This window comes from Bombus pyrosoma, linkage group LG2 (assembly GCF_014825855.1).
Source record: "Bombus pyrosoma isolate SC7728 linkage group LG2, ASM1482585v1, whole genome shotgun sequence".
Lineage (NCBI taxonomy): Eukaryota > Metazoa > Arthropoda > Insecta > Hymenoptera > Apidae > Bombus > Bombus pyrosoma.
Window position 1 is genome coordinate 6818998 of NC_057771.1, and position 13635 is coordinate 6832632.

The window sequence follows — 13635 nt, forward strand, 5'->3', positions numbered from 1 at the left end:
AGCGGCGCCTTTGGGGCGAAGGATCTGCGTAATTCGGCATTTATCACCGCAACCATTACATAGTATAGAGCAGCTATATCGACGTACGTCACGAAGGAAGATCTTGCTTTATTCTGTGATGTCACTACCCTTCATGCTTAAATTTTTCATCTGTTTGAACCCAGGCCAAATATGTCGCATCTTATTTCTTCCAGATTTTTGGCGACCATTAAAAAGAACGGTAATATTTTAAGTAGTTTGAACAAAGTTAAATACTTTATCAATCGATGACAAATAAAATTCGTAGAAGAGATCCAGAATCGTATCGATGCTTTGATGAAAGTTGATTTCACTCGAAGAGAATTTTAATAAGGTTTCACGCCCGAGAGTTGGGGTGAAATCATAGCTTTTACAAAAGGTTCTCGAAGGATGTAAAAGGCACCGCGAGCTATTTAGAAGTAATCTCGTTAACATCCACTACGGTTATGATCGCTCTTAATAGTTGCGTAAGATTTATAATCTTTGTCTTTACCAGTCTCGTTTCCTTTTCACTCTTATTCTTTGAGTTACATATAAAATTTGTTCTGGAGCTTTTTAAGCTTCTTTAATTATTATCGATCACGTTCCCTAACATTTCTTCGATGTTCACTGTGTTCGAAAAACCGTTTCGTAAAATCAGGTGAGATACTTATGCAATTGCACGTTTAATTAAATCAATGACATGCTTCATGTAAAATTCGAACTTTCAACGAATCACGGAACTTGTGAGCCTTCTTTCGTCTTTCCTTTCAGTTCAATTAACCGTTTCCAATGCTTTTTCCAATATGTGTATTGTTTTATCCTTTGCTCTAGCACGATTAACACGTAAGTATACCAAGCAACCTGTAAATGTTTGCGTAAATTTATATCTTTATAAACGTAATTGTGGAAATTGTGGTATTTTACCTGCTAGATATTACGACTAATATTATGTTTATAGATGTGTGCGAGAACCCGAAAATGTCGGCAACCCGATAGTCGGAATAAGATATCAAATCAGGACGGGTTGGGTTTCCGAAAATTTCGGGATTCTCCAGTATGTCGAAATTTTCGACAAATGTTCTCGTCCCGACCAGATATTATCGGGTTTTCTCATACTTCCAATACTGTACTTCAGACATTTCATATATTTTTGCAATGTTCAGTTCTGTGCAACTTTTTAATTTATGCACAAATGCATAAGCCTTCACAGTGTGACACTGAGAACTATCAAATATATACACTGCCGATCATACGTATCGGAGTACTACTGAATAAGAGGATGTTTTGCACAAATCGAATACTTTTCACAGTTTTTATTTGCTAGTTATTTAATTCGCATCGTATGTCACTTAGAATCTAAAATACAAAATAAAAAAAAAAGCTAAATTTTTTCAACCAATATAATGAGTAGGTGTTCTAATATTTATGATTGACAGTGCATATACATATAGGATACATGTTTCTAGAAAACATCGTTTTCATCGTAAACGTATGGTATCTTTCAATAACTTTTCCATTTCATTCAATTGGACGATTGATTGAAACGTTACGACTCATTCGTTTATCTTGCTTCGAGTAAACTAACTCGCATTAATGCATCTTTCGACGCATCGATAGTAAAACTACCCTAGCGAACGAGTCCTCTCGTTCCATTCGAAGGATCGATCAGCGGGGAAATCAAACGAACTTTTTGATACAGCCATCGAATCGACGTGACGTAGCTCTGCTTGTAATAATTGTACTTTTGCGAGAAATCGTTCACAGCTTTCCAACCGATACGTATAAAGGAAGAAAGAGGAACGATGAACGAAGTAAAAAAAAAAAGAATAAAGTGAAATCTAATCTTTTTCATCATTCGTCTCTGCAATGGAGAAAATATTGTAATAATTGTAAGACTAAAAAGAAGAAGCAATGAACGAAAGAAAAGGAAATAAGACGAAGAAGACGACTTACGGTAAAAGAGGGTAAGTGAACATGCGTAGGCTATTCGGTTGGCGCCTAGACAAGTATCCCTCTCATATGAATCCACTGCTCGTTTATGCATTCCTACTTTCATAGATTCTCCTTCGGCCGAATCATTTGAGCAATAGTAAGGCATAATTTTATGGTTTCAAGTGATGGGGTCAGATGCTCTTGCTCTTATCATGGTTATACCGAAAATCATATGGCTCATTATGGTAGAAAATTACTCTGCAATTTTTTTCTATCAACTCATATTCTATCAACTTAACACGATACCTCGTAATTTTTTAGTATCCAGTGATGTACTCTTAGGCGCCACGCGGCTCGAATAATAATTCGATATCTCTGTAAATATAGTGTCAAGCTTCTTCGTTTCAAATGATTTTTATGCAAATAAAATCTGTGCAATAATTATTTATTTTTGTGCGTCGTTCTTAAAATGGCATATCTCTTTTTATGTAATGTAATTATAATTAGTACTTTGTAGCTAATTAAAGACTTTTTATTTCTTCTGATATTGTTAACATCTTTCTTCCGTGAACTTACCTATGCAGTTTGTTAAAACGCTTTTCAAACGCTGATTGGTTCTTGAGAATACCTATCGAATATATACGAAAATCAATTGATTTATTAAATACTTAATATAAAGAAGAAGATTTATGATTATATACAAATTAAATTTAATCTAATATTTTATTGTTATGACTTTTAATCATTTAAAATTAAAATAAAATTTAATTCTATGATAAATCGAATTTTCTTAGGTGATTATTGCGCAGTATCGTGGCGCCATCTTACACCAAATTCAGCGTATCGCACAAATTCATGTTCCCTCCATAGCAAAACTACAAAGAGAAAAAGAAATAGTAGAGTAAGGACGTAAATAGGTTCTCGACGCATTGAAAAGGATAGCAAACGAATACTGAGTCAGAGGGAGAGAATAAAAGTTATAACGGGAGCAACAAAGAGCAGGAGAACAAGTGCCTTCTGCTGATCAACGGTGTAGCAAATTATTCAATATTCCTGTACATTGACTGCGAGAAACATTTTACGGTGATTACTCTGATACTTCGTCGAATTTACATAAGAGAAATTCAGTTCTCTAACTTAGTGTTTAATCTTTCAAAATAGTTAATACCCTTGAGCAGATAACTTGTTACAAGAAAATGTCGTTTGCATTAAATGTTTTGCTGTATGGACGAAGTGTTTGTGTATCTCAACATTTTTTTATAACCTAATAGTGCATGAGAAAGAATCTTGGAAATTATTTCTTGAATAATGGATATACTTTTCAACGTATTGAAATGAAAGAAACAGCGATGCTCGTATTTAAATAAGAAAACACTTCGTTTATGCACGAAAAATATTTTTTTCGAAACTATGTAGTTGATGAGCATATTATAAGTAGTGGTTGAAAATTCATTCTAGATGCCTAATATCAAGCTACAGAGCTCCGATGGTGAAGTTTTTGAAGTGGATGTTGATATTGCAAAGTGTTCGGTCACTATAAAGACCATGTTGGAAGACCTTGGAATGGACGAAGATGAGGAAGAAGTGGTACCTCTTCCAAACGTTAATTCAGCTATCCTCAGGAAAGTAATACAATGGGCTACTTATCATAAGGACGATCCACCTCCACCTGAAGATGACGAAAACAAGGAAAAGCGTACTGACGATATAAGTTCTTGGGACGCAGATTTCTTGAAGGTAAACATCTCATTTCTGTTAATATTATTTATTCTGTAATATTAATGTTAGTTTAATATTAATTCTTTTATTAATTATTAGTACTATTAGTAGATGATGTCACGAATATATATATAATACATACACATACAATGGTACATAAAAACACATAATTTTAAATTCAATTAAACTTTATAAATTTATAGGTTGATCAAGGAACTCTGTTTGAATTAATTTTGGCAGCTAATTACCTTGATATTAAGGGTTTGTTAGACGTAACGTGTAAAACTGTTGCTAATATGATAAAGGGCAAAACGCCAGAAGAAATTCGAAAGACATTCAATATTAAAAATGATTTTTCTGCATCCGAAGAGGAACAAGTACGCAAAGAAAATGAATGGTGTGAAGAAAAATAGATTTGGTCATGGATACCTGGTTTCTTGGTTATTAAAAAGTTCAGTTCCAATGTTTGAAATTTTAAAAGTTAATACATGACTTCTATTGTTTTGAAGAGGTCGTTAAAATGGTCACAGCACTTTCCACTCAATGCAACAAATAGTGTATACATTTTAAATTTAAGAATGAGTCACATTAATGTGTTTGTGGTTTATTTATTTCAGATTCCTTATATAACATTTAATAATACCATTTAGCGTGCATAATGGAAATTAAACAAGTTTGTAATATTATAATGATTGTTATCTCTACCTTAGGAGTATAATAGATCTGCATAACTATTGTGTTTCATTTACATAGAATATAAATTTAATTTCTACCTTTGACAATTTTTTTTACATTATCCTTATATCCTATGATAGAAAACTATATAAATGTGGAGTAAAAAATTATTTGCAAATTCATGAAAAGAGAATTTGATGTTGGCATAAATTATTAATAATATTTGGTAATTGAAATATATCCTTGAAAGTGAAGTAAAAATACATATATCAACGCGCACGCATGCGCGTGAATGTGTGTATGTTACGTTTTCTAATGCAAATGTCTAAATACGAAATGTATGCTTTTTTTCTAACAAAGAGGCAGCTATTGCATTTTACATTATCAGCCAAATAAAAATGAAGAAATTGCGTAATGTAATGTATAATGAAAAAATTATAGTAGGTATTTATTTACTATGTTAGAAAAACATGCGACGTAACCTATGATCAAAACTTTTAAAATGTTAAAGAAGTAATATCGAATGACATTTAATACATAATGGGTGAGCGTAGAGTTTAAACATTCAGTATCCTAGTTTTAATTAATACGTATTAAAATGTGTAATTATCTTAGATAATGAAAAAGAGAATTTCCTATTTTATCCCAATGGTTCAAAAAATCTTGCAAAGAAGTTACATGATACTTGTAATTGGGATCAACTGGATAATGTAGCTATAGAATATCATGATTTGCAAGAAATCATCTATATAAATTACAGAGAACTTCTTGTTACACAAAGTTTGATTTCTGATTATTTAAAATGCATAAAAAACATTGAATTTATCGGTATAAATTTTGATATTCCTGAATATTGCGTAATTTCTGTGATACTCGGGTAAGATTTTAAATTGTTTGGAATATCTGAGATATTGACATAATAATTATACTTATGATCTTTCTTTTCTTTATAGAATCCTAAATAGTGGGCATAGTTTTGTAAATATAACTGTTGATTCAACAGAATTCACGAATCTAAAAAACCATTTAAACTTACATTATTTCTTTTCAAAACAAATGGATGTTGAGGGGGATATTGTATACGAATTTAAAATACACAGAGAATGTATTTACCTTATTAAAATCAAAGATGTACAGAGACAAATTACCCAAAAAGTAAAACAAAATTGTTACGCTTATGCAATTTCTACATCTGGTTCAACAGGAGCACCAAAAGTAGTCAGAGTACCCCACTTATGTATAGTCCCTAATGTTTTAGATTTGAACAAAATACTGGGAATAACAAACTGTGATAAAATTTCTCAATTTACAAATTTTACATTTGATCCTAGTATTGTTGAAATTTTTCTTGCCCTGTCAAATGCTGCAACACTGTTCATGGTATCAAAGTTATTGAAAAGCGATCCAAATAGGTAAATAGTAACTATGTGGTGGGGAAATACAACTTTTATATAGAAACCTGTTTTTACATAAGTGTTCTTTATTTTCAGGCTTTTGAAAGAAAGTTATTCCAATGGAATTACTGTACTACAAATAACTCCATCAGTTTTTATGTATAGCTGGACAGCTGAATCTTTAAAATCTAGTATTTTAAGTAACAATACTTTATTAAGAGCTATTCTCTTTGGCGGAGAACCCTTTCCTAAACTAGAATTAATTTCTGAAGCCAAGCATCCTTATAATAATACCAAAATTTATAACATCTATGGTATTACTGAAGTATCCTGTTGGGCTAGTATTAATGAAATTATGATAACAAATACACAATTTAATGTACATTGTTTGGGTCAAGCGTTATCGCATACTATATTTCAAGTTAGGAACGAAAGAGATGAAGTAATTACAAATGGTACAGGCTTCCTCTATATAGGTAATATTACTATCACAGAGATTTTATTTTAATTTCGTAATACCATAAGAAAAATTGTTATATGTTGTATGTTTTTACGCAGGAAGTAATCAAAGAGTGTGTGTGATGAATGATGAAAATATCGAAGATTTAGAATTACCAGTATTTCGTGATTCTGGTGATGTAGTTAACGTGAGTTAATGTGAACATAGTTAGACAATATTTAGTAACAACTATAATACTAATAATACATATATTTCTATTTCAGATTGACGAAGAAGGAAGGATATTTTACAAAGGAAGAAGGGATAGCTTTATTAAAAGATTCGGGAATAAAGTAGATTTAACAAAGCTTAAAGAATTCGTATTACAAATAGATTTTGTGAAAAATTGTTACGTAATATGGGATGATAGTTGCCATCATTTACATTTATATTTTTCTACTAAGGAGAATGTCACAAATAATCATAATATAGATACTGATATAATGAAACATCTCCACAAATTAGATTCTTTATATAGACCAGATAGAATTCATTTCATGGAGCGCATTGAATTTACATCTAGTGGAAAAATTTCTTTAGAATTTTCAAAAATGTATCACACAGAAAGAATGGTAATACATCAGCCAGTAGAAAACATTGACTTCCAACAAATTAAAATTGCTTTTAAATCAATTTGGAATAATAATTTACAATGTGAGAACGATGGATTTGTAAAATTAGGAGGAACATCTGTAATAGCACTTCAATTATCAAATACTGTATCTGAAACACTAAACATAGAATTTCCTGAATTAATTGGCATGCTTTTAATGGATGCTACTATCGACGAATGTCTTAGTTATATAAAAAGTGTTATATCGAATAATGATCAAAAGGAAATGATCAATCTCAAACCTCATTTTAATGGTACTAAAGAAGTCCCTTTAACTAATATTGGTAAAGAAGACATAAAGAAGTCTTCAGAAGTTTCTGATGAGGATAGAAAAACTTGTGACTTGATGATTCAAACGAATGAGATATACACCTGTCAGTGGTATAAGTGTAGAGGACAAACATGTAAAAATGTGTCAGATATAAATGAAGAACACAAGTTACAATATAACGCAATTTCAAATGTTAGAATATTAAAAGCTCATGATTTGAAAAAATGTGTAGATGCATCACCGGCTGTATTCCATTATTCAGAGTAAGTATATTTTTAATGAACTATTTTGAATATAGTCTGTGACACGATTAAAAATTATTTCATTTAGTGGAAAAACGTATGCAACTGTTGGTTCTCACTCTGGTTTTATTTTTACTTTTGGATTACAAGAGGGGTGTTGTAATTCTACATTTAAAATCAAACTACCTGATAGGATTGAAGCCTCAGTTTTGGTTTTGGATGATTTCAGAGGTATAGTGGGTAAGTTTCTTAATTAAAAGTAGGTTTCTTAAAAGGCAAAAGATCTATCTGTGTTCCCTTAACTTCCCTTTTCTTACAGGATGTTACGATGGTAATATATATTGTTTTCACTTAAAAACAGGGGATATTATTTGGAATCATCAAACGGGAAATGTTGTAAAAGGTTCTGCGATATTGTGTAAAATAAAGGGAATAATATTTGTTGGCTCTTATGACTGTTATATATACTGTCTATCTGTGAAGGTATCTGTTCACAGTGACATTAAATGATACAAAAAAACAAGATGATGATAATAATAATAATAATAATAATAATAATAATAAATATACATTATAGGATGGATCTGAAGTTTGGAAATCTAAATTCGGTGATGGAAGTATTAGCGCATCTGGTTGTTTACATGTTTTGTCAGACACCGTATTGTTTGGAACTTTAGACGGATTGTGTCTAGCACTTCAACAATCATCAGGAAAACTTGTATGGAAGCATAAATTGTCAGATCCAATTTTTGTTGCTCCTTCGTCGTTGAATAATGGGCTTGTCTTATTTTGTTCTGTAACAGGACTGCTATGTTGCTTTGATATTGAAGTAAATGTTAAGGTAGTATACATAAAAAAATTCGATATATATACTCATTATTTCGTAAAACTAATCGTTCTTACTTGATTTTACTTTTCTTCAACTTTACAGATGTGGTCTTACAAGATCAATGGCAATGTATTTTCATATATTGTGAAGCAGAGTGATACCTCCACAAAGCGTGAAACTATTATTCTAGCTAGTCAAAATAAGAATGTGTACTGTTTAGAATCGAAAGATACGAACTTTAAAACTAAACCCACATTAAAATATATATTAAATTTACATTCACCAATTTTCGCCACTCCCTGGTGTGAGAATGATTTTCTGTTCATAGCATGTACAGATGGTACTTTAAATATTTATAACTCTATAGAAGATAGATTGATAAAAGTTGAAAAACTTCCTGGCGAGGTTTTTTCATCACCAGTTATCGATAATAATATCATAATCATTGGATGCAGGGATAATAACGTCTATATTCTAGAACTTGTTTAAATTATAATTGGTAAGTAAATATATTAAGTATTCGTTGTGTCATGGATAGGAATACAAATTAGTGAAATTAATATAGTTATGATTTATTTTTTTTATGACTGTCATTACAGTTACGTGAATAACGTTTTAGTTAAAGTAATAGGGAATCACGTACCTTTGTTCAATGAATTTCATATGTAATACGAATTCGCGATGCGCTTACAGTTTGAAGCAAAATGCAAGCGAAATGAAAAAATTCTGAGATATAGCCAATCACTCATCAACAAAACATTCACGCATACGAAAGTGCACACGTATAGTAATTTCAAAAACAATGTACGTCTATGCATACTTGTCTCTTTTAGATGTTTCTCTATCAATGATGATGACCTTATAAATATTGGACAAAGAAATATTCCAATTCTTAAGCTCACATAAAATAACAATATCTCAACGATTCCACATTTTTTCTATATTCTCACTCTTACGTATTTGAGATTTATATATATATATATCTATATAATTTATGTAAATGGTTGGCCGCTTTTTTCTGCTTTCAATATTTTGACATAAATCTTCTACGATCTTCTCTGTTGCAGGCAATTAAGTTTTTGAAAGTGCCTCAATTTATATGTATGAACTTCGTATCTCTTAATGTATATGTTTGGAATTTGAATTAATATCATAACTAAATGTGCAGAATTATGACATATTTTCTAATGCTATACAGCGACATGCTATTTATATAATTGCGTGTAGGATTCATTTTTTTAAATTACTTCTATATTGTACCTCATGACTTTTTGACTACTGTAATTACCGATATAACTATAGGATTCTGTAACATTTACAATCTCAATAAACAGTTATCCTTATGTTTTAATTTGATAGTTAAAGTATGATACAATTATAAAGTCACGATAATCGGCACTGTCATATTTAATTCAAATCTCATGTCAGTGACGAATACATGGGTACACAAATCGTATAATAAATTGCATTTTGTAATTTGTTCAAAATTTATCGACGAATATGCAGACGACAGATATTCTAATATTAATCTTTTTTTGCGCGTGTGAAAATGGTCGTACACGTATACTTTAGACGTAATGTAAAAAGGGCAGTTTATAGAATTAGATTGGGATAAATTTGAAAAATAAATTTTGAATAACGTTTGCGTTTGTCATTAAAGTTCTCCATTAAAGAGAATCTAGGATTAGGCATAAGTCTATTAGCAGATTGTATCTGCTCTGAGACTTCGGTAAACACCGATGTTATCGGTATACACACATTACATTATGTTGTTTGCTCGCTTTTTTCAATTCAGCATGAACTAGTATTAAAACTGACCAGTAACCGTAATTATCTTATGGTTACTGATCTTCATCGCCTAGGTCTTGCTTTACTTTGTTAAAATCGAACTCCTCGCCAGTGGCTCGTTTAAATATATCAAGAACATCTAGACAAGTAGTTTCAAAATGCGTTGTGGCATCATAACTGGTTGATATAAAAATCTGACTGTCCAGACCGTTGTCTGTTGGTTCCATATAATCAGAAACTGATATGAACTTTTGTTTGATTGGTCCTAGTAAATCCAAGCCAGGTTTGATTTCGGCCTCCGGATTTTTCGTTTCAACTGTAGTAGACACCATGGCTATGAACCATCCTTTTGCCGCTACTTGATGGGTATGCGATACTAGAGATACGTAGATATCGGAATTACGATTAACCTAGAAAATGGAAACGAATGAATACGATGACAACATATTGGAACACGGGAACGAAACGTAGATTTCTATTTACTTGTTTCTGAGGAATAATGATTTGCGTTGACAGGGCATCTGCTGTATTCGGTATAGGGTGGTCTAAAAGACAAATGCATCTTATCACCTGACCCACTTTTTTCACACGATCAGGTACATATGTGGGATCACAAAACACTTGCTTGCATTGGGCTACTTCATCGCCAGAACGTACACCAACAACCTGCGATAAAAATCGATAATTAATCATGGCTTTAATTCAGTAGTTCCCTTTTAATTAGAAAAAAAAAAAAAAAAAATTTCAAATCTGTACCTTTCCATCCTTTATAACGATTTCGTCGATCGGTTTGTCCAACATATACGTTCCACCATAAATCGCGCTAAGTCGTGCGAAACCTTGAGGAAGTTCACCCAAGCCGTACATAGGATACAGATACGGTGATTTTCCGTAACGTGCTAAACTATCGCTATACAATTTAATTCTTCTTATAGTAGTAATTGCGCTTTGGCTTATATATTCGTCGTCTCTGAAACAGCAAAATATTAGCGTATATTATCAATCATCAAGTTATTAATATATTTTCAAAATAATATTTGTGTTTGTATAAATATATATATATATTTTTTTTTTACCTATAAAGGGCTAATGCATGCCCTGTGAAATCCTGAGTGTTTTTATCGAGATTAAACTTATTGTACAAAGCGCTCATGCTATTATTAAATGGATCGAAGCCGTCCCAAGTTCTGGGGTCGTCTTCTTGCATGTTCTGCACCCATATAAGGAAACTACGAAAACGTCTTTTCTCGAAAAGGCCCATTAAATCGCTGGACAGTGCTTCTTGCTGATCTATCGGCACCTTCGAAATCTTGCCGGACTTATAGACATACGATCCTTCAACGCACTTGAATTCCAAATAACGCGTCACGCCTGTGTGAATTAGAAGTTTTACCAACAACCCATTTGCCATCAGGAATTTTGGAATCAAATCAACGTTCCAGTCGCGACCACGACCATAAGCTTCATCCGGCGGTGGGGCTTTGAATTTCCTAGATAACGTATGAGAAACTAAAATTAATCATCATAGTATTTCGCTAATGCGACGTATTTCTTTCTGAAAATACAGTTTGAATTTTTGCAAAACTTTCGATAACGCTGGTAGGCATGAGAGTACCCTCGATGATAATTATCATTTTAAGAAATAGTATCTAGTTATTAACAATTTCTAATTATTAATATTTACCAACAACACGTTACAATGGTTTTCATTTATTTTTTCGATATATTCAAAGTGAACAATCAAATGAAAAATATTTTATCAGCCAATAATCGTAAATTTTATGCGAATATGAGAAAGAAATTATATAGTTTTTTATTAATACTACGACAATCCGTTCTCGAAAGCAGTTTCGTTCCGTTTACTTTCACATTGTTTTTTAAGCATTCTTTCGATCGGATTATACGCTAGTGCAGTCGAATAACAGTTACTGTTACAACAGATGGGTAGTTTAGATGCGTGTTATAATTTATTGAGTGCAACCGGACACATGATAACCGTCCTCTCCCCGATGAACCAGAAGCACGATCATGCGGTTGTGTTATCGTTGTCCGTGTCATAAACAGTAGAAGAAAACACGTTGCACGGTATCAGATTTTTCTATTTTATAAAGGAAAATCTTCGAAAGCATTTGATAAAAATTAATTTCGATGTATATAAAAAACACTCTGTTTTCATGTAAAAAAAAAAAAAAATTAATGGAAAGGAAACGATATTGGGTAAAAGAATCAGAGTAACTTTTATTTAAAATTTCGAATTGGCGCAAGGAGGCAAACATATGTTCAATTTCACAGGAAGTGTACTGAGAGCTAACGGTACCACTTCGATTATCCAACATATTTCTCCTGTTAAGTTCTCAAACACATGACAGATTAATCTCATATCTTGTCATGTATTCTTTTTGCATTCGAAGCGATTAAATAGATATGCATAATTTTCTTCGAATGATAAATAAAGGCATGTGGAAGGAGGTGAGAGGTGGGAGGGTGGGGGGAGGGGAGATTGGGATGGACGAGCGAGTGGTAAGGAAAAATGTATCTTAAAAGGGAAATAGCGTGTCGCGGTAATTGCAAAATACTACACAGCTAATTTATTAAGTTCGATGGAGCATGTATTTCTCTGGGGCGGGACCTTCCCCCCCTACCTCTTATCGAATGACGTTTTAGTCAATCTCCCGACAGAATTGTTTAGAAAAGAACGAAAATTTGGAAGCAGTTGAAGAGCAACGACGCATCACGGCAGGTGAATACGTACGTCACGCTTCGCCTCGGGATGTGCTTAACGGAGGAATTTAACCAAATGATAATCAACGGCTATCGCGAAATAAAACGGGGAAAAAATCAATATTAAAGACGAATCATTGCATCGTACGAGCCGTTGATCACAAAGTTCCAAATACGATACTAATGCCGGCAATAGTATGACATTAAGATGGATCATGGGAACATTCGATTGATGGAAATAACTTACGCGAATAGATCATCCAGAGGCGTAATCGAGGCAGATTCACCGCCGTAATATTTATTCCGATCTACATGGAGCACTTTCTTCCCACTGACCGACAGCATACCCGAAAGTATGCATTCCTTGAGTCCGGTGCCCAACACGATCGCGTCGTATTCTTCATTCATGTTGCTCGAAATGCAGAGAAATTGATCACAGCACTGAACGCGAGGTTCTCGTGAATCTTTCTTAGGAATGCTACAAAAGTCGGAAAAACGATAGCACACGGCCGCGCGTCTGCCAACCTGCACGACTATTATGCCGGAACGGAAGACCTCGTTCTTTCGCTCGTAACTGATGACGGAGTTGCTGGTAGAACGTCGGTAGTGGTGGTGTTACTGATGATGGAGCTACTGCGATGTTACGTTCTCCCTAGGTTCTCGCAATTCCCCATTCTACAAATCATTCGAGCGTATCTTTTATAAAGTAGCGAAATTGTATATTTCCGAGGTTTAGAGATTTTATTATTACATTTAAAATGCTCCATTAACGTTTTGCGATTTTAAAGTCTTAGTGAATCGATGAAATAGTTGGCTAATCATGGAAAAATTCGAATCATGCTTTATAAAAGTACTAGTATCCATGTTCTGTACATATATATATACTTATGTATCCGTCTGATTTACAGAGTGAAAGCTATAATTATAAATGTATCAACTTTTGTTAGAAATG

At 32.7% G+C, this 13635-nt stretch overlaps 3 protein-coding genes across 5 annotated transcripts; 2 read left to right on the forward strand and 1 right to left on the reverse strand.

Moving 5' to 3' along the window:
• Positions 1-2809: 2809 nt before the first annotated feature.
• LOC122577665 (S-phase kinase-associated protein 1) lies at positions 2810-4423 on the forward strand. Of its 2 annotated transcripts, none has more exons than XM_043749108.1 (3): positions 2810-3130; positions 3391-3669; positions 3855-4423. In XM_043749108.1, the coding sequence occupies exons 2-3, from the start codon at positions 3391-3393 to the stop codon at positions 4062-4064; spliced, it is 489 nt and encodes a 162-aa protein (XP_043605043.1). In that variant the 5' UTR covers positions 2810-3130; the 3' UTR covers positions 4065-4423. The 2 variants fall into 2 exon arrangements, with proteins under 2 accessions (XP_043605043.1, XP_043605042.1); XM_043749107.1 differs by having other exon boundaries at positions 2811-3015.
• Positions 4424-4554: 131 nt separating this feature from the next.
• Positions 4555-9525, forward strand: LOC122577660 (beta-alanine-activating enzyme). 2 transcript variants are annotated; one of them, XM_043749103.1, is made up of 11 exons: positions 4555-4870; positions 4942-5203; positions 5280-5738; positions 5817-6196; positions 6279-6367; positions 6444-7366; positions 7434-7585; positions 7665-7828; positions 7923-8186; positions 8277-8673; positions 9242-9525. In XM_043749103.1, exons 1-10 carry the CDS (start codon positions 4867-4869, stop codon positions 8661-8663), a joined length of 3084 nt encoding a protein of 1027 aa, XP_043605038.1. In that variant the 5' UTR covers positions 4555-4866; the 3' UTR covers positions 8664-8673; positions 9242-9525. The 2 variants fall into 2 exon arrangements, with proteins under 2 accessions (XP_043605038.1, XP_043605039.1); XM_043749104.1 differs by having other exon boundaries at positions 7707-7828.
• On the reverse strand, positions 8726-13300 carry LOC122577664 (rab GDP dissociation inhibitor beta). The gene is made up of 5 exons (XM_043749106.1): positions 12931-13300; positions 11039-11452; positions 10719-10932; positions 10446-10628; positions 8726-10372 (listed from the first exon to the last, which is right to left on the reverse strand). The coding sequence occupies exons 1-5, from the start codon at positions 13089-13091 to the stop codon at positions 10016-10018; spliced, it is 1329 nt and encodes a 442-aa protein (XP_043605041.1). The 5' UTR covers positions 13092-13300; the 3' UTR covers positions 8726-10015.
• Between the last annotated feature and the right edge of the window lie 335 nt (positions 13301-13635).